At 44.1% G+C, this 26,971-nt stretch overlaps 1 protein-coding gene across 4 annotated transcripts; it reads right to left on the bottom strand.

Annotated features, from left to right (window-relative positions):
* WDFY1 (WD repeat and FYVE domain containing 1) lies at positions 1-26,426 on the bottom strand. Of its 4 annotated transcripts, none has more exons than XM_083742134.1 (12): positions 26,163-26,426; positions 21,550-21,617; positions 19,999-20,072; positions 18,260-18,314; positions 16,464-16,614; positions 12,657-12,769; positions 10,604-10,730; positions 9,734-9,839; positions 7,682-7,783; positions 7,112-7,242; positions 5,154-5,262; positions 1-2,815 (listed from the first exon to the last, which is right to left on the bottom strand). In XM_083742134.1, exons 1-12 carry the CDS (start codon positions 26,297-26,299, stop codon positions 2,756-2,758), a joined length of 1,233 nt encoding a protein of 410 aa, XP_083598260.1. In that variant the 5' UTR covers positions 26,300-26,426; the 3' UTR covers positions 1-2,755. The 4 variants fall into 4 exon arrangements, with proteins under 4 accessions (XP_083598260.1, XP_083598262.1, XP_083598261.1 ...); XM_083742136.1 differs by having other exon boundaries at positions 21,546-21,617; positions 26,163-26,404; XM_083742135.1 differs by having other exon boundaries at positions 21,550-21,696; positions 22,667-26,341.
* Positions 26,427-26,971: the final 545 nt, after the last annotated feature.

Consider the following 26,971-nt stretch of genomic DNA (forward strand, 5'->3'; position numbering starts at 1 on the left):
TCAGGAAATATTCTTTTTTTTTAATTGTACAATATTCAAAGGTTTTTTTTCTTCCAAAAGACAGGAGGGAGAACGAAGAACAGCCATAACAGAGTCTCAGATAACAAAGGATACAGTATTTCACAGAACACAGCTATCTGACAAAAGATACATTAGTACTTGTTGCTCCCACATAAAGAAAGGCTTTAAAGGGGGGGGGGGACTAGGTAAGCGTGTCAAATCAAGTCAAAGTAATTGCACATTTAAAATTACTGGGGCCGTTATTGTTACATTGCACAGCATTGTGTTTGTCCTTCTCACCCCAAAACTGTTTTCTATACAAACACACAATCTAAGTTTTCAGGGAAGGGTTTGGCGACTTTGGAGAACTCCCGTGTCTGGAATTATGCAAACCAACTTGTGTTTTCCCAACAAAATCTCTCCACGGATCTAGACAACACCTTAATGTCAAATTCTCCAAATTACCAAAATATAGAATAAAATAAAAATTATTCAGTCGCAGAGCAAATTCAGCATCCTTTGGCAAAATACTCACAGAAGAGTCTACGTGCAGTTGCCAAGAGGTGGAAATTCTTATTTTGTGGTCTATGCAGCTAATAACCGAAAAAGTTGGAGAATTTACTCTGTAGGGTCAACTATCAATGCTGAAACAATGGGTGCCCCCCTTGCTGCCAGTTATCCCAGTTTTCCAAGATGGGAAAAGGGAACATATGCTCTAAGGCAATTTTTTGAGGGGTGGTGGGGTAGAGATATAACAAATGCTTTCAAGTCGGGTAGTTTTCAAAACACAAGATGTGCATTTCCAGATAAAGAAAACTTTTCCTCTGGGCACTGAGGTGAACTGACTCTGGTTTAAGTGCAGTTCCACTTTTCATGCAGTCCAATAAGGCAATGAGTAGTACAAGTTTACTGGTTCAGTGGGGCCATCTTCTTCCCAGGCTTTAAGAACGCATTAACTCAAGAGAGAAAACTATTATAAAGATTGTGCTACTCTTCAAACTTTATGTTAGCATGCGGGCGAAATTGCTGCCATCATGTTTTTCCTCCTCGCACCTTGACCCTAAAATGATCACCTGCATCTTTTTTTCCTGAGTTTTCATTCTAATGAAATAACTCAAATCTTGCACATAACTGCAGCAAATAGCATTGATCTAAGTCCTAGTGTGATCGTCAGCAAACACAACATTTCACCTCAGAATATTATACTGCCCCTCCTCATATGCATCTCCCTAACACAAAACACTTAAAAGACTTGATTCTTTAGCAATTTACACACTTATAAAACAGTATACAATTAACACTGGCCTTATGAAAGTTTTTCATGGCAAACACCAAATAGCTCTCCCCCCCCCCCTTTAGTACATTTCCAGAAAATACCCCTAGAGATACTATACATTGAGACAAGAGATATTGCTACCTGATCGGAGGGAAAATGAGCAGTTCAGATCTATTAGCCTGCATGAACTAATCTTTGCCGTGGATCTTACACAGGCAATGATTTTATACCATTAATGCTAGCGATCGCACCGGCCCGATTTCCCAAAGCTACATTTACTCCAAAAAATTAAACTCAACAGTGCCAATGAAGCAAATGAACAGAGAGGTGACTTGAAATGATGCTCAGGTTACGAAGGATCATTCCCTTCTCCTTATACTGCTGTAAGCGCAACGTGACAAATCGGTTTCATTCTCAAAGTTTGTGGGCATCCTTAATCTCACAACTTTCTGCTGCTACTCATCCCATTCATTTTTAACCGCAGGAGCTCTTATCTATGCGCCCCCACCCCACCCCACCCCAAAATTAGTTATTGCTGAAATGTTTTTAAAAGCATGCTCAGAACTGGCTGAAGAAAGTAAGATCAAAGTGACACACACTTCTCAATTATTATGACTTTTTAAGGGGGGGGGGGATGCAGGAAGCGCCATCATCTGGGGAGCGGAAAGAACACAACTACTAGTTTACTCAAAGTGCGCAGGTTGTTGAGTTCACGCGGCCTCTATTGTAACACTTATTTAGATGTAAGGCATACAAGACACGTCAACTTGCTTTTAGTGTTACAGGAAAAAGAAGTCATGATTTTGGCCAGATACAAAAATTCTCAAGACAACTTGACGTAATTCTCAGTCTGAACAACTTTGAAAGAATTAACAGAATTCATAGAAAATTCTCCACCCAAAAAAATCTTATCCATTTTCTCCCCCTTATTGCAATGCTGCTTGGAGGTGAAGAGATGCTTTCTTCTTTCCGTCAAAAGGTATATATTCTTATGTTTGTGAGGCAGCCTTCACAGCGGCTGTTCATAAGATAAAACTAGCCTACAGGGATGGTTTACAAGGACGGAGAATAAGTTACAACTATTTGCACACTCTGTTGTCACTACACTCATTTTGACCCTTTGCCACTGTACAGTATTATTTCAGCAGAGAAAAAGCACACATTGAAGACTACAAGTAAATCAAATGAGGAGTGGTTTCTCTAGGCAAGGAGTTGTGGTTGGTTTTTTTGCACTTAAAGCCTTTTCTGCCTTCATTCCATAGGCTGTGAACTTGTAGTTGGGCAGGCTCCGCTGTTCCTGATAAGCATTACAGAAGAATTCTGCTCCACTCTCTCACACACACAGACACACAAAAAGGCTGTCCATCTTGGGAAAAGCAGAGTTCACAGAGTCAAGCAGCCGGCATTTTGGTGGCAAGAATCACAGAAGGGAGTGTTATCCATTTGGTGCTTCAGGTACATTAACTCGGCAGGCCCAGGTCAGCGGGAAGCGAAGCCGGTCGCAAGGCCACAGCCCACTACTGGTGTCATGTCCCATATCTGAAGAAGAAGATGCAGAAGCAAAGTAAGACTCTGTGTGACATATGGCAGCAGACCCAATATGTTCAAACTCAATAGCCGCCTGCAGTTCAAACACGTATTGACAGTTTTTCCGGGTCATGTGGCCAGCATGACTAAGCCACTTCTGGCGCAACAGAACACCATTTCTGGCGCAACAGAACACAGAAACACCATTTACCTTCATAGCTGTCAAGTTTCCCTTTTTTAAAGGGAAATTCCCTTATTCCAAATAGGATTCCTCGCAAGAAAAGGGAAAAGTTGACAGCTATGTTTACCTTCCGGCCAGGGTGGTACCTATTTATCTACTTGCACTTTGATGTGCTTTCAAACTGCTAGGTTGGCAGGAGCTGGGACCGAGCAACGGGAGGTCACCCCATGATAGGGATTCGAACCGCCGACCTTCTGATCGGCAAGCCCAAGAGGTTCAGTGGTTTCAGTCTCTCCAATGGTTTGATTTCACTCCTGAAAGCTCGCTCCTTCATTGTCTCCCGAGACAGACGGATGCCAACAACATGATTGGTGGCAGCACTGTTGTTGAGACCCTTCGTAAGACAGGTGGTGACCCAGCAGTTTCAGACCAATGATTTATCCCACCTTTCTGTCAGATAAAGGTGACCAAAATTGGGGGGGGGGGAGGGAATTCAGCAGGCAACACATGAATAGAATGTAAGAACAATGACACTTATATTTTGCAAAAGCTAGTTGGTTATTTAACTCTACAGTCGTACTTTAGTAGTTGAACACCTTAGCTGTTGAACAAATAGGCTCGTGAATGTCGCAAATCCAGAAGTGACTGCTCCAGTTTGCGAACGTTTTTTGGAAGCTGAATGTCCAAAGCGGCTTCCGATTGGCTGTGGGACGCTCCTGCAGCCAGTAGGAAGCCACGCCTTATTTTTCAAACCGTTTCGGGAGCTTGCACCCTGGGGAGGTCACTTCAGTGCTGCAAACACACCATTACTTGACACACCAAATATTCCACACTGAATTCAGGTTATCAAGTAATAAGGATGGAACAGAAAAGGTTGTTTTGATTCTAATCTTTCCAAAGCTAAAGCTAAATTGGGAACTTAAGGGGCATTTTATCCTTCAAGGGCATAGATCTTCCTTCTGTGGGCATAACTTTTTTATATAAAAAAGGGGGGGGAGGAATGCTTCATAACCATTAATTCTTAAAATCCTGGAGTATTTCCAATACTTTTGGGGGGGGGGGGGGAATGGGAAGTAAACAATAAACGTCTGGAGATTCAACAGTCCACTTGTTCAGAAAACTAAAACAATTTGGCTTGTGAGATTATTAAGCAAATTCTTATAAAGATGAACCGAAACAGAGAACAAGTTGCCCAGTGTCTGGTGGTTGGCGACATCTAAGAACCACAAAGGTAGTATGGTAACAGGATGCTAGCTACTTCCATCATGCCCTGCTTGTGAACTTATCAAAGGTTTTCTAGTTAGAAGTCACTGGAGAAAGTATTCATTATTTAGCCATGTGCAACAAGCCAATACCTATGTGCTTAAAACACAGAGAAATGTTACATGATCCACATTTATTAAACACAGTCACCAATTTTAATTTACTGCAGATTCCTAGCCAGAAATATTACTGCTTCTGCTTCAGTTCCAACAGATAGATCTGACACTGACTATTCAGAGTTGACCCATTTAACTCCACTGACTTCAAAGGGTCTACTCTGAGTAGGACTAATGTTGGATCCCACCCAGTGATTTGATACAGAAGCATGTGAACAGAGCTAAAGGGGAATGATGGCGCTTTCTCCACCTCAATGAATCCTACAAAAATGGTTCAAAGGCAGCCAGGGCAATAACAACCTCAGATCAAAGGTGTGGAGCTAAAAGAGGTATAGTCTTACCTTGGAAGTCGAACAGAATTTGTTCCATTCGACTTCCAAAACATTCAGAAACCAAAGCACGGCTTCTGATTGGCTGCAGGAGCTTCCTGCAGCCAATCGGAAGCCCCAGAAGCCCCGTCGGACATCCAAAAAACTTTTGAAAACTGGAACAGTCACTTCCAGGTTTTGATCATTCAGGAGCCAATTTGTTCAGGAGCCAAGTTGTTTTGAGATCCAAGATACAACTGTATTTCCTGAAAAGCAACTAGACAACTTTGTGCTACCCATCAAAGGCAGAATGGCTCAACAGTTTTAGTAGACCAAAACAGCCTGCTTCCTGTATCTCTGAAGAATAAAACTATTAAGTCTATCCAAAACATTTGGTTGACATATCTACTACCTTTTGGAAACTGTGTAAGCTACTTGCAGGTCTTGGCCAAGACAGATGGGGAAGGGGGAGAGAATCATACCTTCACTACACGATCGCTTCCACATGTCACCATTAGTCCCCTTGAGATGTCCATGGACATATGGGAAATGTTATGTTTTCCTTCGTGAAAAGTTGCCAGAGACGTGCGGCTTGAAGAGGGGAGAAAAATGAGTTTAAATAAGGGCACTTGCTAGACGTTTCTCAAACCAGGCACAGGAAATTGCTTCAAGACAGAAAGACACTTCAGGAAAATGAGATTTCTGAAAAGTTAATGTGTCATGTTCAGGATCAGCCTCAGCATATGAATGACATTTGGAGAACTGGCCAGTTCATTAAGGTCCTATTAAGCTCTAAATATCCAAGAGTAAAACCTTCAGACCTTTGACTTCACTGCTGATCTGTGAAAGCCTCTGTACAATGAGAAGATCAGTAATTGTAACCCACATGCTTCTTCCTATTTTTTTTTAAAACGACTGGTTTAAGTCTCTTTGCTGTTTGGCATGGACTGGTGCAAATGCTGTAGCACATCCGTCCTCAACCTGTAGCCCTCCAAATATTTTTGGACAACTCAACAGGTAGGGGAGGGCAACTGTGGTGCCATGAGCTCAGTGAGGTCAAAAAAGGTTATTTGGTTGGCCTGATATCTTACAGAGGATACTTCCAGAACATCAGTAAGTGGTGGTCAATAGGAATTTGCATGAACTGATGGGGTATCAGCTCTCATTTGCTTTGTGATCCTTTGGGGTGGGAGAATGAGTTCCAATGTATAACTAGACTCCAATAAATCCACACAGCAGGATAATTATAGCAACAGGCCTTTCCTGCTCTAGCAAGTGACGCAGGTGATAATAAGATAAATGACTCACTCAGTGATGTTTTTAAGTTTTACTATGATTAACTGCTCATATTCAAGAGGGGTGGGGAGACAGGAAGATGACCATCTTGGTAATGCTAACAAACAGAAGCAAGTAGGGATTTCTGTTTACAAAACAAGGTTGGGATGGTGGAGGTTGGGGAGGAAAGTGTCTTCAGCTCCAGCATTTGAAACTGCTAGCCGAAGCTGGAAAGAACTAAATGCAGAAAAAGGGAAAACGGAGAGGAAGAATCAGGTAGGTGCTGGACTCTCTTGCTCTTTATTTTGATGAGGTTCCTACTTCAGGATAAAGGATAAAACAGCCTTGTAAGGGTCACTGAATTTCTAATTAAAAGCTGAAAGCTGCATTTTAGCTAGCCATAGAGGATTTGTTTGCTAACCTGCAACGTTTGTGGAATATTTGGAAGCAAACTACAACTACTACAATGAAAGATCATTAGTGTTAGAAGTCATATGTACATTTAAAATATCTAACATAGGTTTGATAATGAATAAATTATGGAATATAGCTAAAACGGTAAAGGACCCCTGGACGGTGAAGTCCCATCAAAGGCGACTGTGGGGTTGCAGCACTCATCTCGCTTTCAGGCCAAGGGAGCCGGTGTTTGTCTGCAGACAGCTTTCCAGGTCATGTGGCTAGCATGACTAAACTGCTTCTGGCACAACGGAACACCGTGACAGAAACCAGAGTGCATGGAAATGCCGTTTACCTTCCAGTCGCAGTGGTACCTATTTACGTATCTACTTTCACTGGCGTGCTTTCGAACTGCTAGGTTGGCAGGAGCTGGAAGAGAGCAACAGGAGCTCACCCTGTCATGGGAATTCAAACCGCCAACCTTCTGATCGGCAAGCCTAAGAGGCTCAGTGGTTTAGACCACAGCGCCACCCGCTATATTGAAGCTCTCGCTCTCTATTTTTTTAAGCCTCAGCTGACAGCTAGGAAAGCAAAGCAATGAATATTTGAGTAGAGCTTTACATAATCTGGCTCATAATTAGTGTATACTTTTTTCCCCCTTTCCCTTTTGGGATTTTCTTTGGTTTGGTTTGTATTGTATACAATGTCCTTTGGTTAATTAAAAAAAAATATCACTGAAAGCAAAGGAGTCTTTTCTAAGCATACTCACTCTTCGTCTTTGATTGAATCAAAACAGGCGTCACAGACCCGGACCTGGAATTCAAAGCCCATCACTGGATAGCTGGAGCGTTTTGTGCTGCATTTCCCACACACTGCCTTGCCACATTTCCTACAGTGATGCTGGGTGAGAAAATTGAAATGGAGGAACAAGAAAGATGGAAAATTATCATACCAAGCAAAATAAAAAAGCCAAATTACCACAGCGCTTCCAATTATTAGCTGCAGCCAACTGTGGTTTTGGGGAGGGGAGATTCACCACAGACTCCCTCTCTAGTTGTAGTCTCCAAACGGTGAGCAACTCAAGAAAGAAACCCTCAGATTAAGAGCTTGATAGACAGGCAAGTTGATATGGAAGAAAATGGTCCTTAAAACATTGGTCCAGACTATTTAGGGCTTTGTAAGTCAAACATTGCATCCATTCTCGTTTCAATTAGATTGAAGGGAGATGGGGCACTCCTAGTGCTGAAATTAGGCCTGATCCAACTAAACATTAATCCTTCCTGCCAACGCCATACATGGCCGGCACCAAAATACTTTACAGGCAGGAGGACTGACTCACCTGCCTCAGCCCCAGAGTCTTTGTGTCCCACATCTGCTTTATGTTCCAGAAGAAAGGCTGCTCGCATTTCTGACAGGAATCGCTTTCCAACCACTGAGGGGCCTGGGAGCAGAAGAGGCAACGGAAAACGTTTAAACACGTTGTTGCAAAAGGGGAGAAAACCGCTACCCACAAATCCCGTAAATGTCGCTGGAATTAAGGATGTTTGTTTATTAACCTTTGTTTATTTATTGCTTTGCGCTAGCAACAAAGCTAGAAATGCGATTAAGGTCTTCAACTGAGAGGAGCTGTGAAAAGTCCCCAAAACGCAAGCCTGCCTTGTAAAAAGCGCCACCCTCCAGATGTAATTAGTCCAATTTAGTGTCAAGCTGTGTCCATGAGGAATTAATGAAATGGGGCCTTGTCTCCCAGATCTTTGTGTGCCTCCCCCACTTTGCCCTTAGCTGTGGCATTTTCCGTTTCCACCACGCTAATGAGGAAGCCTCCCTTTGCCACATCTGAATTATTAGCCTGCTGCAGGCTTCGAAGCTCCCCAGTTTTCAGTGTCTGGATGATTAAGAAGAGATACCGCATAATTGGAAAAACTGAAGCATTCCACAGTCAAATAATCATGCCTTCCGTTTTTCACTCATAACCTGACGTTAAACATGTCCTGTCCTCATTTCTGAGCACTATAGATGCCACTTAAAGCAATTAACTGAGCTGTTGCCTGGACCTCTCTTCTGTATATGAATCAGCTTCTATTCCTGTCCTCACTCCATATTGGGGTGGCTCAGAAACCCATGGAAGGACCAGATTTCCCCCCACCTGCTTCCCTACAGGCAGAAACAGGAGGTCCAGCTAAATGCAAGTCTTCCATATACTAATAGAAACTGAGCATTTCAAGTTGCACTTATTGTCTGAAAGCTACCTTGCCACACCCTGACCTCGAGTTTAAGAAGGTTTTATCCTTTGTAGCTGCTGAAAAAACCTTGAAAATGTGACAACAACGAAGCTCCCCCCTTCCCCTATTTGTTTGCTTTTTTGAAGAACTATCCGAAAACAAGCCAAGTCTGGCCATTCCTTAAGTATCAACATCCCTTTAACCAAGATTCCTCAGTAGGTGACGGAGGCCTGTAAGAACGACTATAAATAAATGCAACATGCCCAAAAGTAGAATCTGCTTATGGCTGGATTCAACTAATACAGTGTGATAGTGGAGGCCAGCACAAACTCCTGCTAGAGCAATGGGGCTTCTCCTCCCCCTAATCTGCTCAAGACTTGGGGAAACCTCCATACCAGGGTGCAGAAGAAGAGGGGAGATTGGTTCCATCTGGCAGGCAGAAATGCTTGTGCCTATCGAACGATCATATTACTGTGACGTTGAATGCAGCAGCTAGACTGGTGACTGGGAGTGGCAGCTGAGACCATATAACACCGGTCCTGGAAGACCTACATTGGCTCCCAGTACGTTTCTGAGCACAATTCAAAGTGCTGACCATTGGTGCTGACCATAAAAGCCCTAAACAGGCTTGGCCCAGTATATCTGATGGAGCATCTCCACCCCCATTGTTCAGCCCAGACACTAAGGCCCAGTTCTGAGGGCCTTCTGGCAGTTCCCTCACTGTGAGAAGGGAGGTTACAGGGAACCAGGCAGAGGGTCTTCTCGGTGGTGGCGCCCGCCTTGTGGAACACCCTCCCATCAGATAACAAGGAAATAAGCAACTATCTGACTTTTAGAAGACATCTGAAGGCAGCCCTGTTTAGGTAAGTTTTTAATGTTTGATGTTTTATCATGTTTTTAATATTCTGTTGGGAACCGCCCAGAGTGGCCGGGGAAACCCAGACAGATGGGCGGGGTATGTATGCATGCATGCATGAATGTATGTATGTATAAATAAATAAATAAATATAATAATAATTTTCCCTAGCTAACTGCCTATAATCGGGAGGCCTGTGAAGAGAACACAGAAATCTGAGCAGAACTAGAGCATCATTGCTATGGGACCGTAGCTTCTTATCTGCGCTCAAGGGAAATGAGATAAAGCCTTTGGGCCTGGTGACAATTCCTACCTCTTCTCGGCTAATATCCATATTCCAGACTGTGATCCCTCCATCAGCTGAACAAGAAACCAGTTGTCGTGTGAGCTGGAGGTAGCAAAGGGCCTGAACTTTGTCACTGTACAATAAATAAACAAAAAGCATTCTCCATTTCAGTATTTAAAACTGATACAGAACCTTAGCCATGTTTCTGCAGGATGCAGTTGAAACGATTTCCGTCTCTTGAAATTTTGTTTCCATCTTAGGCTTCTTAAAGATTCATGCTGACAGGAAGTTTTCCCTGATGCCACACGAGTCACATGGCCTTAAGTTTTGTTGTTTTTGAAAGAAGGGGGGTGCACAATGCTACTGGTCATGACAGAAGTTACAGTGAAACCCCCATTATCACCACAGACATTCTCATGCTCTCCTTCCTAGTTATATTACTGCTTCATTTGTAAACAAAGGACAGCTGATTTGACCAGAGAAGTAAATTTTTACCCGTTTTGTTAATTTCATCTATTAATTTCAAATACTAGATACTGTCCCCCAACCCTGCAAAATTTTGGTATGTAGTGCTTTTCAACAGTTTTGTATGTAGTCACAGAACTACAATTCCCAGAGTTCCCTGGGAAGGAGGACTGATTGGTTAAACCACTCTGGGAACTATAGCTCTGTGAGGGGAGTAGGGGGTCTGCTAACAGTGCTTAGCATGCTTAACCAACTACAGCTCCCAGGATTCTTTGGGAGAAAGCCAGGACTGTTTAAAGTGGTCTCATGTTGCTTTAAATGCACAGATGGTGCTCAAAGAAAGGGCAATGCAGTATTCCTCATCCCTATGTTAACACAACCAAGTACTGAACCATCAGCAGTAAGAGCTGGGAAAATAAAATGTTAGCATACTGATGGCCTTGAAGCAGAAGCGTCCGACCTCTCCTTCCTCCAATATCCCACATGATTATGCTGTTATCAGATGCTCCAGAGAAGAGTAGCCGCTGAATCGGATCCCACCACAGGGAGGCAATGCTTCCTAGGTTAGGGAGGAGAAGGAATAAGTGCATTAGCTTGCAGATCCTTCAGACTTCAGGTAAATGGGAGTGGCAGGCTTGGAATATAATACTGCACTTCCAAAGGGCAGGTATAAATCTTCCCTTTCACAAAGGGATACATTTGCCTAGTTTAGACAATCATTCCTGGCTTCATAAACCATGTAATAAATCACAAAGCAGCAGACTTGAACAGCACAGCAGACAAGCACACCTAAACTCGGGTTTAAAAGTTCAGAATAAGCCAGCCACGTGAGAAAGTCTTCATGACAAGCAATGAAGACGATGAGAGACTAGAAATATTTCACGGGACCCCAAAACGTTTCCCAGAAATCACGCTTCGGTTACCAAATTATGCCTTCAAACAAAGTAGAGTTTTTCAAGCTTGCTTCATACAAACAACCTCTGAAATTGACTCTCAGTAGTCAGCATCTTTATTAGGCCTGTTTATCTGAACCAGCTGTGATTTGAGTTTGCCCCACTGTCCTTGTTTGTATAGCAGAGCCCCAGTATTGACCATTTCCACATAATTCTTATTGTCTAGCATTCACAGTCTACTATAAAGGTACATAGAAACGGGCAATTTTCACTGGAGCACAGCTGAATAAGTTAATCAGTGCTGGTCCTCATTTTTCTCAGTGTATGTAGCTGTGCAACTAATTATCTGCTCTGGCAGGGCCATACATCACTGTTAGCACACAGGTAAGAGATAACCAACCACACATACACACCTCTGCTTCAGATAATGGTCTGGCAGTGTCTGGATGTAGATACGAACTATAAATAAGCCACTCTGAACCTGGTAGTGCCAAAGCAGGGTGCAGGAATAGACCTTTGGGGAGGGTTGTCTCAACTTTTGAAACTAGGAACCGGAGTCCAAATTTGCATTCCAACCCGTTGGTTCCCACCCACTTTCTTCACCCGCAGCAACACGCTGAGGAGATGGATAGCAGCTTACCAGGGTGGGGAGAGATACTTGTCACAGCAAGCACACGGCCATGACAAGACTGGGGGGGGGGGTAACGAGAGGGACTATGCTGGGTGGGGGAAAACAATGTTCTTGAGGGTCTCTATGATACAGTTCAAGTCCTCAATGAGTCCTCATGTGTCAGTCAGATCTGAAGGCATACAAGGTTGCTGAAGCTGAGCAGGCCTGAGTCCGGTGAGAGCATGGGTGGCAGGCCAACTGAGAACCATCTGCGCACCACCCTGGATTCCGCAACGGAAGGAAGGCAGGACATAAAGGCAGGAAAACTAACAAAAGCAGCAATAATCCCCAGCTCCCATTCTCACTTAATGCAAATGTGTGCCAGTCACACAGCAGGGACAGTACATTATATATTTTGCTTTCTATGAGCTGCCAGAGGGTCAACCCTTGAAAGCCTGCCATCTGGTGCCTAAAACTCTTTACTACACCCTAAGTTTTGAAGGTAAAGAGAAGTTGGTTTGAATCTGCTTACAAATGTGACAGGTCATCCTCTCCGACACCCCACACGGCCATAGACTCAATACCGCCTAATGCCCAGTCATTTGAGAAAGCAGCACAATTGCTGGCAACCACATTCCTGTTCAGAAGAACACTTCATAGGTTAGCTGGGAGGACACTTAGTGCCATAACTGTCAACCTTCCCTTTTTTTGCGGGAAATTCCCTTATTCCAGCACCGTTTCCCGCTGCTATCCCGGATTGTTAGATATCCTGTAGACTGTCCCCAGGATCCTGTAGACTGTCCCCAGGACAGGTGAGGCTGCTGATCCCTTATTTTCAAATCTGAAAGTTGATAGCTCTGCTTAGTGCTACTCACCTTAAGAATTCAGGGAAGGTCTAGTTGCATATATTTATAATTAATTTCATTTCATGAGAAAAAACAATTAGAAAAATACATACATACATACATACATACATATTTACCTTCATGACCCTTGAGAGTTGTGATAACCGAGCACGTGCTCTGTTCAAGTTTCAGGAGTGTGATCTGCCCAGAATAGTCTCCAACAAAGGCATGCTGGGTTTCAAAGTCGTATCTTAGCACAGCCGAGTCAAGGAGTAGCTACACATCTTCCATGCCTCAACTGCTCAAGCAGCACAGAGGCAGAGCATGAAAGGATGGTTGTAAAAAGGAGTCTAATTTGTCCCAAAGTGCTATAAAAACCAAAGTTGAAGACATGCCTAAACTAGAAGAGGAGTTTGGAGTTGATATCCCGCTTTATCACTACCCTAAGGAGTCTCAAAGCGGCTAACATTCTCCTTTCCCTTCCTCCCCCACAACAAACACTCTGTGAAGTGAGTGGGGCTGAGAGACTTCAAAGAAGTGTGACTGGCCCAAGGTCACCCAGCAGCTGCATGTGGAGGAGCAGGGAATCGAACCCGGTTCACCAGATTACGAGTCTACTGCTCTTAACCACTATACCACACTGGCTCTCACTAAACGAGAAGGGATCTTACTAGTTGCTGCTTTTAGTTCAAAGAAAAGAGGCTCTTGACCATTTTAAAAGCCATGTCGCTGTCACCCAAACTTAAGAGGAGTAACAAGTCTGATCATTCCGGGGTATGAGTTAAAACACGGGAAACGCTCTACTACGAAGATGCACCTGAACTAGCTGGGTAAGAAAAACAAGCATGACACCATGGAGGTGTGAGGAGTGCTAGATCCGTCTCCCAGGTGACGGAAAAACAGGACGGTGCCAGTAAAAAGACTTAAGGGATTTCGTGATGGGGGCAAGGTGGTGGAGGAGGAGAGAGCAGGTGTGACCACAACAGGCATAATAAGAGTCTAACCAGCACAAGGCTGAGGAGGAATCACTTACAGTTCTCTCCTGAGGAAAGGGAGAAGGGAGACCTTGCTACCTAGGTGGCTTTGAGTGGTGCCTGAACCCATCACGTTTATTCCAAGATACAAGCAAGGATGTGCTGGACTGCTTAAAGTGGGAGTGGGTAAACGTGTCACCTGTAGGGTTGCAATTCCTTCTGGGGGCCACCTGCCCGTGGCAGGCAAGGCCAGAGGGAAAAGCAGGCAGACAAACAATTAGACCTTTATGCAGCAGGCTAGAGCAACTTCCTGCAATGCAGGAATCCCAGGTCCCTCTTCCTGGACTTAAGAGCTTTATCGCAATCTTAAAGAAGTCTGATTCCAAAACTGTCGTGCCGGGGCCTCCCCCCCCCCCCCCCCAGCTGGAGCTCAGCTCCGGCACCTCTCAGGTAGGCACCATTGCCATTCTAAGAAAACAAGGGAGAGGTTCAAAGTGAGCTCTGGCACTACCCGCCCCCCTAGAAAAACAGCACTGGCTGTGCCTGGTCCAAATTTAATGGGAGTGGAGACATTTCAGCTCTTTCCTTCTGGTTCCCATCTCTCTTTCTATGTATAAAATTACTGCAAGGTCTACAAGCACGGAAATCCAAGCTGCGGCACGGGAGTCACTCCTGAGCAGGAACAGAAGAGCTGCGCTTCACTGCTGCCTCCTTCTGAATTGGGCAGATCCAAAACAAAACCAAGGCCAGCATACTGCACTCTGTGCTACTTCACACTTTGAAGACTTGGCTCACAAACCACATATTGAAAAGGGGGTAGTTGGGTGAGGGGGAGTAGTTGCCACAAATGAAGACTGGCAATGTATGCACTGAGCCAGCCTGCTGGCCAGCCTCATTACCAGCATTATTCCATTACTTGTGTAATATTGTCAGTGTTTGCTTTTATGGAGTAGACAATACTCTTGACTGCTCATGCTGCAACGTTTCATGTTTGCTTAACTGTCTCTAACTGGCTCATTAGCTGCTATATTTCAGAAGCTCTTGACAAGGGTAGTGAAATAATAATCTGTCCTGCTATTAATGACTCCAGCAAACAGTCTGTGACAATAAGGAGAAGAAAAACCCTGTTGAGGAAAAGGAAGTCTTTACTTTCTCTTTCCCCCAAAAGATAAAGATGATGCTTTCTGGGGAAACCATGCTAGATTCTCAGTAAAGTTCAGAGTCAGAATGATTTACTGGACAGAGTGAACCTATATGACCTGGGCTAAAATCACAGCTCTCTCATAGACTAACTCAACACCTAAAGGAAACTCCCTGGGGAGTAGCTGTCTTAGTCTCTCACAGTAAACAGAACTAAGAGTCTTGTAGCATCTTGAAGGCTAACGTATCATGTCATCCAGCTTTCGTGGAGTAGCTGACATACAATAAGTGAACTGTGTTATTATTAAACTTATATCCCATCCTTCTTCCCAAAAACGCCCAGGGCGGCAAACAACAAGTGATAAAACAATAAAAAGCACATTTAAAACAACTGTGATACAGATGCAGCCTGGGGAAGAATGCAGCCCAGGAAATCTTATGCCATAAAAAAACTGATATAAAAGCCAAACGTTTTTAAAAATATGTAGTCTTTAAAGTGCTACAAGGTTCTTTGTCGCTTTCACCTAAAAGCAAATCACACTCCTCTTGTCTTTTACAGGTGGGAGAGATGGAATAGTGACTAAGAGCGTCACAGAGGTAGTGCAAGGGTTAGGGATCACAAGCTATTATTTAGGCCTAAATTGGGTTATAAGGCACAGAAAAACATTTCACAGTGTTCGTAGAATGTGAGGGAGTTTGGGCCCTGGCTACAGCTTCCAATGGCCAGCAGCGAAAAGAAGGAAAGGGTTAGAGAGGGCTGCCAATTTTTGGATTAGCAAAGATCGCGGCACATCTTTGATGTCCTTCCCAACATGTTATGCCTAGATGAATACATAGTTCTAAAATATACTAAATAGCAGAACTGTGTGCTATAATGCTCTGTTCCACGAGAAAGGGTCATGAGTCTTCAGCAATAGGCTGGAGGGGTGAGAAAGGTGACTGGGAAGAATGATTGACAGATATTCCCTACTTGTCCACCCACCTAATACAATAAACTGGTGTGAAATAATTTTTAAAACCTCCCAGCCAATGACTACGTGTGCACACCCTGCTTTTTCATTCTATGGTCTGTGAGCATCAACACTGAAGTGACCTTTTGGATATAAAGAGAACACCTTACGGATCACAGATTGTCACTCCTAACACTGAATGAACACAGCACCTAGCAATGCCAGCAGCTTGTAGCCTCCTTCAGGCATTACATATGAAAGCAAAGTGGTTCTGCAATCCTGTACTCATGGAGGCTCCCTGCACATTTTTAGACTCCTAGAAAACAAGGGTTCTAAAATGCATAGTGAACCTCCATGAACTCAGGAATGCATTCGCCCTGCAACTAACAGACGACGATCAGAGCAGGGGTAGCATATTGTATTTTAAACATTTTGTTGGGAGTCACCCAGAGTGGCTGGGGAAGCCCAGCCAGATGGGTGGGGTATAAATATATTATTATTATTATTATTATTATTATTATTATTATTATTACATGCTGGTCCTCAAGCACCCCCACCCATCATGTGTTTGCAGAACACTTGAAGAGGATTTCTGAAGCACATGTAGCGCCTAGCCTGAAACTGCTGAATTGCTAAACAAATATTACACACGGCAACAGTGGCTAGTACTTCCTAAACCTGTTAGCTACAGGAGACTCTTTAAAAGCTCTTACACTAATGAAATGTAACAGCAGAAAGAGTCACTTAAAACACTCTTTCGGCAGAGGCCATTCAAAATGAATATAAAATTGTGCAGTAGAGTGACTGAGCTTTGAGCACACTTTAAATAAACCTTCAGAAACTCCCACATCTGCTATGATACTGCTACTTTGAAAGATACTGTAGGCAAGAAGCCCAGGAGGTGAAATAATGTCGTCCCAGCATGTTTCCACTTCTGGTACACATCCAGCTGACACATTTATCGTGGCCGGTGCTGATAACCCACTCAGCTTCCAAGCAGAAGATGACCGCAGATACTCTGTTCTGATGAGCTGCAGAGACACAAGCGAAGAGAATATTTTTGCAGGCAGCAATTGGCAGGATGCATTGCTCTACAGGTGACTCGTTCAATCCATACATTTAAGACTTGTTCCATCTTATATGATGGCTGTCAGGGAAAGGGGGCGAGAAGAGGAACGCAAGGTTTGTCTGCAGTCCCAGAACCTACTGTGGCACCCCATGCTTTTTCAGGCGGGGGGAAAAAATGCTGACAGACATAATACCAGTGACTGCACCCACAGGAATGCAGCCAGTATTATCAACAAAAGATAGGGAGGAAAATAACTTGCAGCCAGGCTCCCATTTAATTTGTGGGCCTCCTGAGGCATTTATGGTGGAAGGAGAGAAAAACAAAAGTCAAGGCACAAAAATGTTGAATGCAAACTTTGTTCCGAAGTACACATGGAAGACTCCAAAGATGGCTGGCCTTCCTGGAAAACAAATTTAAGTTTCTTGGGAAGGCATTGACTTTGCTATGATTGTTTGAACAACAGTGTGCATTTTTTCTCTCTCCCCCCCCCCTCCATTTGCCAGCAGTTCATTTATTTAAAGGCTTCTTGTGGTGAGTCACATCCTTCACATGGATATATGAAGGTCAGTCTCCATTATGGCAAAACAACAGCTTAGATGAAGCACATATGTGATTGCAAATTAGATTAAACAGTGAATCAGAACAGGTGATTGAAGGAGGGAGCATTGGGGAAAAACTACTGTGAAATTAGTTTGAATAGAGAAAAGCATTATATTCGAATAGGCAAGCGTCATTTGCCGTGGCATAAAGACTCTTCTGTTGTCATTTTAACACAAGGTCTCTCTCAAAGCCAACATTCGCATCTGTAGAAAGAGTGACACATCATAAGATAGGTCTGTTTCGATGGGGTTGGCCTTGCAGTCAAGAAAGGCTGCTTTCAAATGGAGCCGTCAAATGCCCTCCCCATCTCTTCCCTGTGCACATGCTCCCCAGAATGGAGCCTAATGTGCACCCAGATGTCTTCCCTACACTGTCCCATGCAGACTTTCTTCCTGATCCATTGATCCCCCATGACCCCTGGCAAAGCTGCAACTGATTTAGCTGGAACTGAAGAGAGGAGCTGGAAGATCAGATGAAGTCAGAAGCCTTGTCATTGTTTGTAGCCAAACTGTATGGCCCCACCATGTAAATGTTGTGCGATAGGTGTCTGAGCTCAGAATCATCTACAGAGCAGCAGAGAACAGTTGCTTAAAGAATGGTAGGTCAAGCCCATCCCTCAAGTGGCCTCAGAACCCATAAAATGGAAGGAAAAGCCACAGATGGACAGAAGTTAAATTGGTAATTACCACTACTTAGCCCCCACACCAAGTTAATCATGCTTTCATGATTTTCTGTTCCACTGAAAATCAAAGGGCCTGAAATTAGTCACAACTAACCTGCCCTGATTATTGCATAGTCTGGATCCAACCTTTCTGAAACCTAATGGTTACCCATCATTAAAATATATTTTACCATTTTCTATTTTGTTTTCGATACTTAAGTTACAGAATGTATGATTTTGGCTCACATAGGTAGATAATCAGTTGTGTCTCATACATTACAAGCCATTGATCTAAAATTTCCCACCTCTGGGGGAAAAGATAATGCACACTTTGCTGTTTCATTACCTGGGTAAGTCTTGACAAAGTTCATCTTATTGAAGTCTTCTGAGATATGAAACTCCTGAAACCAAGCAACCAAGCTGTTATTAAGAGAAAGAGGCACAATCTTCTCTCGAGATCAGGCAGGCTCAGGTGACACAATAAGAAAAGCTGTAAGGGATTTCCATCTATTTAAGCTGTGCTTTCATATGGAGGAATGTTTAGGTGGTCTTCAACTGCCATCCATTCAGCTGCATTAGGATTTTGAAGAATGATCTCAGGGATAACGTAAGAAGTGCTGTACAGCACTAAGAAAACAGTAAATAATAATAAGGGATATGGTCCCATACAAACTGCTACATTTTCTCTATTTTAAATAAGTCAATAATCATAATCATACACACACACACACACACACACACACACACACACACCCTGCCCATCTGACTGGGTTTCCCCAGCCACTCTGGGTGGCTCCCAACAGAATATTAATAACTCAAATAGCCAACAAATGTGGAAAACAGCCAAGAGAACATGCATCTGTACCCAAGTGAATGGAACACAGCAAAATGCCAATCTAAGAATTACATGTGTGGTACAATCTTCTGGGCCTGTGCAACTTCAGAATCTAAGCGAGGAAAGTGCTCATTGGAAGGCTCCACTGCATGTTTTTCAAAGAGAATCTATACAGAGGATACCTACCCCTTAGGAACAGCAAGTTGGAAACTTTTCTCCTGCTCAGTGTGTTCGCTAGAAGGGTGTTTCTGACACAAGGCTGCTTGAGAACAGAATTCTCTCACCTCTAGCCTGGTTATCTCAAGTCCTGGGCCTTCCAGGTGCTTTTCAAAAAGATGTAGGTCAGCTCTACCTGGGAGACCAGGAAGGATCTTAAGGAAACACAGAGACCCCTGTGTTCACAGCAGTCTGGCAGCTGTACCAATTGAACAGCCTCTGCACCACCTAAATCAGTCACTGTTTGGTCCTGATGGCTTAACACTACCACTTCCCCTCGCAGCTTTAGGTGGACTGAAAACAAGCACAACTGGAGGCCATGAAAATCAGTCTGAAACCTACCAGCGCATGAATTTCTATCCGTACAATTGGGAGCTCCATAATCTGCTCCTTTAGGAGTCTTGGGAAAGGAAAGGCCATGAGCAACTGTTCCCAGTGTATATATTTTTAATATATTTGGGGGGGGGGGGCGAGAGCTCAGCAGGAACAGTATTCTGATGCATGCATTCAAGACTGCAAGGCTCATTTTTAGCATGGGTAATAATAATAATAATAATAATAATAATAATAATAATAATAATAAAAAATATAACACTAACTAACAACAACTTTATTACTTATACCCTGCTGGGTATAAATAATATCCAGCCATTCTGGGCAGCTTACAATACGTAAAAATACGTAAAAAATTGTAAAACATTAGACATAAAAAATTTCCCAATACAGAGTTGCCTTCAGATGTATTCTAAAAGTCATATATTTATTTCCTTGAAATCTGATGTGAGGGTTTTCCACAGGGTGGGTGCCACTACTGAGAAGGCCCTCTGCCTAGTTCCCTGTAACTTCACTTCTCACAGTGAGGGAACCGCCAGAGGGCCCTCAGCGCTGAACCTCAGTGTCTGGGCTGTACGATGACCTGGAGGTAGGTAGGTACCTGGAGGTAACAGATTGGAATTGATCCCATGCAACTTGACTAGACAGGACTCTAGCACTCAATACTTAAAAAGCGTATTGAATACAAATGAGATACTGACCATAATGGCTCCGTTATCTTGACCCACAAATATCCGCCTGCTGTCATGATGATAAGCCATGGTGGAACAGGGAGCTGCCCAAAGAAATACATATTTACAAAATAATTTTTACATAGGAATTAATCTAAATCAAGTATTTTTGCCAGTCGAAGCATTATCAACATTAGGCATTGTTTTGCAATGAAATTCTTATTCATCCATGTTTCTTCCAAGGAAAACCAGAAGAATTTCCACAGAACACCCTCTGTTTCAAAAGCACAGCCCTAGGCATGTCTCCTCAGAAGGAAAGAGTTTATATAAGATTGCAGCCTTAGTATCTCGCCATCAGGATTCTTAGAGAGCACTGCCTTAATGCTCTTATGCTTAAACAGCAGTTTAATCTGAAAACATTAGTGATTGGGCTTTTCTGCATATTATGAAATGTATCTGCTGATTTTTTTAATGGATGAAACTGCTATTAGAGGCAAAAGAGAAAGCCAAGCTGTTTTTCCTCTACAGTTGGCAATCATATTTAAAAGCAAAAGCCTTTGTTAGGTTTGACTTAATGTTAAGATGACCCAGCTAAAATGAGGCTCTGGTTTCAATTATCAGCTTGGTGGGGGGAAACAACAGCAGCATTCTTCTCTTTCCCTCTCTTCTGTTTTGGGTTGAGTAGAAGCTTATTTAAGCAACAACAAAAATGGTTAAACAAAGCTAGTCATTCTATTAGCAAAGTTAAAACCAATTTGCAAAATATACTAGATAGGTAGAGCTAGATAAGTAACTGAACTTCCCAGAAGCAGAAAACTTAATCTCATGCAACTTCACAGAGCATGAATGATGTTCTTGCATTTGTCTGTTTCCTCCAGCTGTAAAGTTCCTACATGGGTCACAAGACGATCTCGTGGATCAACAGGCAGGCTGCTAAAACAAGCCTACTGAGGAAGCACCAGCAAAAGCCTTTAAAGGAGTCAGAAAGAGCACAGACAGGAGCCACAAAAGGATCAAGCAACAAGGAATTAAAAAAAATGCCTTCATCCTGATTGACAATAACAACCATCTACTGCTACTTTCATGCAACTACTATAGTGATAAATACTATTATTGTTCTACCCTTTTTCTCACAGATCGGTCTGCAACATGACAAAATGCAATGTAGCAGTAATAATTAAAAAGAAAAAGATTTAACATCACACACTGAAACCACTATACAGTCATACCTCATGTTGCATCTGCTTCAAGTTACGTGTTTTCATGCTGCGTCCTGCAGCAACCTGGAACTACCGGAACGGGTTACTTCTGGGTTTTGCCGCTCGTGCATGCGCAGAAGTGCTAAATCGCGCCAAGCGTGTGCACAGACGCAGCGCTTTGGCTTGTGTCACTTCTGTGTTACGGACGGGTCTCCAGAACGGATCCCGTCTGTAACACAAGGTTCCACTGTACAAAACATTAACAGTAGTATCCAAAACAGCAGGACATAACATACATCAACTTCCTAGATCTCTTCCTAGATTTGCACAAGAGACACACTCAACGAATGATATCAACAAAGCAGTGTCTGTACTTACTTACATGACATTGTGTGATAAATGCTGGGCCAGTACTGACCACTGTCCCTCTTCAGCCATACTCTAATTGTCCTGTGAATTTAGGGAAAGAAAAAAAGAATCATTTTGCAGTGAAACGTGGAAAATCAAGTGCTTTCAGGCAAGTATGTATCTTAATTTATGTAAACCAGACACACCAGTATTAAAAGGAGTCATTTATTTTAATCCTGGCTATTTCCTTGTGCTTCCTCTGCCGTACTATATCAGTGACTTATCAGCTGACTTTTTATGAGCCATAACACCACAGCTATATAATACTTATATAATCTTTGGCTTTTCAGTATGACTTGCTCATTTTCATGCTGGTTCTAAGATATACTGTATAACTGGTACAGAGAATTAGGGCCACGAAAATACATGCAGTCCTTTTACTGTGGCCTACTTGTGGTCTCAAATGTATCCCTAGGCTCAGATTAGAGGGTAGACCAGAAACAGGGACGTTACCTCCATCGTAACCCTGTTACCTTTGAAGTGTGTCATATAGAAGAAAACTAACATGATTCAACACTTGGAAGGAGGCGTGTGGGACATTTTTCATATTCCCACTTGGGCAACTGGAAGAGGGTATCACATGCCAGTGGTGGGCAGGCAAGAGACAAAGTGGTCAAAGCAATGAAGTGTGAATTGTACCTTTGTACAGTGGGCTAGCTTCTTCACACTCACACATTCCTCTCCATTTTCCACCCAGGCAAGCAAAAGGCATTATCAGAATTTAAGGGCATGTTCTAGCCAGACAAGTACATTCAAAGGTGGTGGCAAAGCAGGGCTGGTGAAGAGTGTGGCTTAGGAAGGGGCACGACTGGGAGAAGTGCCATGGGCCAGGTAGAGAGGACTGGAGAGCCACATTCAGGATCCCATCCACCCCAGGCCTGAAGTTCCCCATCCCTGACCTTCAGGGTAGGGAATGACTATGGGGAACGTGTTCAAATCCTGACTCGGCTACAAAGCTCACCAAGCTTTTGTACTTGACTTGGAAGAATTATTGTTAAGTTAGAAAGCCCTAAACTTGCCATTCTCATAACTGGCAAGGGTGAATGCTGCAAAATAAATACTCGAGAGAAAAGGTGTGTAGTGAGAAGTACATTGAGAGAAGATGGATGAAATATGAAATATGGAGAGACTGATTTCAGGATGAAATAATTGAAGGAAGTGGAATTGAACAGTACTTTGGGTGCTTTGTGAATACACACTATGTTTTAACAATTCCTGTGATAACAGTGAAGGTAACAGACTTCTACCCTCCACCCCAGCTTCATCCATGACAACATTTTTTGAGAAATCCTAATCATAATATTTTTTAATGCATTGCAGTGTATGGGTATTGTTGTTGAATGAGCACAATAACACAATACATCGAAACAGCATATAAAAAAAAAAGAGTCTGAGCATTTGACAACAAAAATGGAAACGAATATACACAATCAGAGAATAGAGACTGAACAGGTTTGTGGCTGAGGTGCAACTGGATTGGTGGATTTGCCAGCTGACCACTCACACCTGGCCACTACCCCCATCCCAGTTCTCGGATGACATGAGATGGATGGCATGCGTGGCCAAGGCCCCAAGGTGCATGACACTGCCGGGTGCTGCTGAATTTCCTCCTATGTGAGTAACAACAAGAGTGACCTCCTCTCTGCACACTTCAAGCACTGCTTGGAATAACAAGCCAAGAATCAAAATGCTTCGTCTGGTACTGCCGAGCCACATTGTTCATCCACTTTGAGGAAACATGCATTCTTCTCTTAGCTTAAATGTAATCCTGTGCAACAGATGCTGTAATCCCCAAGGGCTTTCGGAACTAGCACCAATTAACCCTTTAGTCTGATGAAACCGATTATTATCCTGATTGCTTAAGCAAAGCTTTGTGGGGCAGTTTTCTCTACGCACTCTCTTGTGCACCATCTGCTTAAAAGACTAAATTCTATAAATTCTGCTCCATCACGATGAAGACAAAGGCAATTTGAACGTCGATGTTACCTGCTGGTTGGCAGCTGGCAATACACAACTTGAAGAACATGTGCAAATTATGTTGTTAGCGCAAAGCAGGATGCAAAATCAAAGTAGATAATCTAAACTTTGGCTATAAAGCACTTGACTCTGTAACTCAGCCATGCAAATCAAAGGTGCAATATAAAGAGTGGTCAGAGAAGATTTCAAGGAACAGATTCACAGGCCAGAGTAGGGCAAAGAAGGACTGAAGGGGCTAAGGAGACACAAAAATGGTTTTTTTTTTAAAGCAACCAAACCAATGCGAAAAAGTATTTGTGCTGGAGTATGAGCGCTCTTTGTTTTGTGAGGGGAGAGCAGAAGGAAGAAAGTATTTCTGTACAGTCAGACGCTTCCCCAGACCGAGTAAATGGGATGGGCTATTTCTGCTTCAAGGCAGTGTGCCAGTATTCAACCATTTCTCTCTCAACACACACACACACACCCAACACATGTGTATGCACACACAGGACAGGGGGTGTTTTGATGTAGGGATAATGTGAAATATGGGGAGGGTGGACAGAAAAGCCTTTATATTTTGTTCTCTGAATAACTCAGAAATAGAATCCATCATCAGATAAGGTTATGCAAGCATTAAAGTTGCACAGAACTCAGCTTTGTCTCAGGGGAGCTCAAAGTTGCCCTTCCTACCCTAAGCTGAAGGTTTTCTGGCAGTTCTACAAATAGAATGAGCAAATTGGCCTGTCTGTTTCTCTCTCTATCTGCATTGGGGGAAGGTCACCAGTCTATCCGAACTGGTGCGCATCCCCCCTAATTCTCACTTGCTTCTCTCCAAACAATCCTGGGGTGACTGGTTAAGGGGTCTCCTTGGGTATGATTAGAGACTGGATTCACCAGGACTTCATCACACAACCTACAATTGAAGATGGGAGTCCTGGGGCAGCTCAGTTGGTTAGAGCATGGTGCTGACAATGCCAAGGTTGCAGGTTTGATCCCCATAGGTGACAGCTGCATATTCCTGCACCGCAGGAGGTTGGACTAGATGATCCTCAGGGTCCCTTCCAATTCTATGATTCTATGAAAACATCAGAACTCACCCATGAAATGTGTAATGTAGCCAACAACAAAAATGTGCCTCCGTGCATATGCAGGACTCTTTTTATCCCCACTGTACAGAGTCACTGCTGAGGTCACCCCTCACTTAAATAGAGAAATTGGGGTGCATATGTGTGTGTGATGAAAGCCTGCCACAACCCAAGGCAGCTTCAAAGCCTGACACTACTCCTTTTATCCAGTTCGGCTGTGGCTTCTATGCAACAAAAAAGGAAGATTTTCTGGCTGAACAGATGTAGGACCGGAGACAGCTTTTGGTTGACAAGCAAGGTTAATATCCAATCATCCCATTTGACTCCCTCTCCCCCATGGGTCAGTGTTATTGTGTGGGTGTCCTGCAAGCTTCCCAGAGGGATCTGGTTGGCCACTGTGAGAACAGGATGCTGGACTAGATCACCTAATCCAGCAGGCTCCTCTTACATTCTTATGTCCCACTCTCTCAACATCAGACATCTAAACTGGGTAAGTAGCGCCAAAACCACTCCCCGGTCTTGGCAATCTTGGGAAGAGGGAGAACAGAGAGAGAGATAAAAGGGAGGTGCTCTTTCCTTTCCTGCAAATTTGCATGTGTCCTGGGGGCTCTCTGCAGCGCAAGGTATAAAACAACCCCCCCAACACTTCCCCTTGCATTTCACAGCCTTGGGGGGGAGGGTGTCCGTTGTTTAGCCATCTCCGGTGCCCATTTGCGAACCCACCTGTGCAGCCGCTGCCCAGGAATGCAGCTCTCCCTGCATCCAACAAAGCAAGCTCTGGTCTGGTCCACCAGGGAAACAAATCTGTTAAGTCTCACAAGGCTTCCCATCCCACCACAAACTCACATGTTTGCTGTGGCAAGCTAACATGGCTACCACCACCCACCCCACCCCCGGGGATTTTTGGCTGTGTCTGGGGAGGAAGGAGGGAGTGGAGAAGCGTTGTCATCCAGGGCCCTGCATGTGGATATGAGTGTTGAGATATATATTTATATTTTTATTTTGTGTGTGTGTGTATCCCTTTTAAAAGGAAAAAGGCACCACCCTCTTTCGCGTAGGCGTTTGCACAGAATCCTGCTGTTTAAAAAACTTTTTCTTCCTTCTTTAAAGAAATGCTCTTACATTTTGTTGCAGATTTTATTCCAGTTTGGGGTGGTCTTCCACCAGAGGCAGACCAGCCACCCCCAAAAAACCAAGCAAGAGGGCAGGGGGCGTGTCCCTCCTCCTTTCCTCTCCGCCCCACAATAACAATTCTGTACCCAGAGATTTCAGAGCAAAAAAAGGGGGGGCGACAAAATAAGAGCCAACCACTCCCAATTCTTGCTGCCCCTCAAAAGAAAAAGAAAATTCATGCTCAGGAGCTGCGCTTCACCCTCATAAAGGGGGAGGAAAGAGGCGGGTCTCTGCAAAGGAAGAAATAGGCTGCGGGGCCCGGGGGTGGGTGCGGGGGAGAGAGGCGGCGGAGGGACCCTTCCTCCCGCGACCCTCGCCCGGGGGGAGCGCCGCCCGCTGCGGGAAAGGGGTCTCCGGGGCGTCCCCCTCTCACCTGTCCTCGCTGGCGGTGATGATGCCGTCCTCCTTGGGGATGATGAGCGCGGCGCTGACGGCGTCCTGGTGCCCCTCGATCTTGCTCAGCAGGGCGGGCCGGCTGCTCTGAGGCCGCGAGTGGATCTCGGCCGCCATCTCGCAAAGCCCGGACCGGCCAGGGGAGCGCGGCCCGTAGTGGCGGGTGTAGCGGCGACTCCGGGAAAAAGGCTTTTCAGCGCGCAGACATCTTCCGTAATGTCTGGAGTAGGCGCGCCGACGGACGACGACGTCACTCCTCCCCTCCCAACCCGCGGGAGAGGGTGGCGCCGTAATGGCAGCAGCAGCCGCGCCCAACCTCCCGTCGTGAGACTGCCATAAAACATAGAGTAGAGGCGCCGCCAAAAGGGCTTGTTGTCCCAGGCGGGCGTAATTTCCCCCTGTGTGATTCAGATACCATCTCGCAACTTCGCAGGCCCAGAAGCAGCCACAGCTGGTATATATAGTAAGCATACATAAAGCTCATAGAATTGTAGAGATGGAAAGGGACCCTTAGGGTCATCTAGTCCAACCCCCCTGCGGATTAAGATGTAGATGATCAGCGGCTGATATTCGAAGTTAGTTAGCCAAAGCTCACAGCACGACTTCCCAAGATCGATGGGTTTTAGCCTGAGAGCATAACTCTATGGGGTATATGGTATGACTCGCTTTCTGGATCAAAACAAAAAAAAATCCTTCCAGTAGCACCTTAAAGACCAACGAAGTTAGTTCTTGGTATGAGCTTTTGTGTGCATGCACACTTCTTCAGTATCTTTGTTTTGACTATGGCAG

The sequence above is a fragment of the Podarcis gaigeae genome (assembly GCF_964106915.1).
Source record: "Podarcis gaigeae genome assembly, chromosome: 5".
Classification (NCBI taxonomy): domain Eukaryota; kingdom Metazoa; phylum Chordata; class Lepidosauria; order Squamata; family Lacertidae; genus Podarcis; species Podarcis gaigeae.

Coding starts and splice junctions, on each gene's coding strand:
- WDFY1 (XM_083742134.1), bottom strand. CDS start 26,299: ATGGCGGCCGAGATCCACTCGCGGCCTCAGAGCAGCCGGCCCGCCCTG. Junction 16,615..18,259: donor CTTTGTCAAGACTTACCCAG/GTAATGAAACAG, acceptor GTGTCTCTGCAG/CTCATCAGAACAGAGTATCT. Junction 12,770..16,463: donor TCCTGGGCTTCTTGCCTACA/GTATCTTTCAAA, acceptor GGCTGTGCTAAG/ATACGACTTTGAAACCCAGC.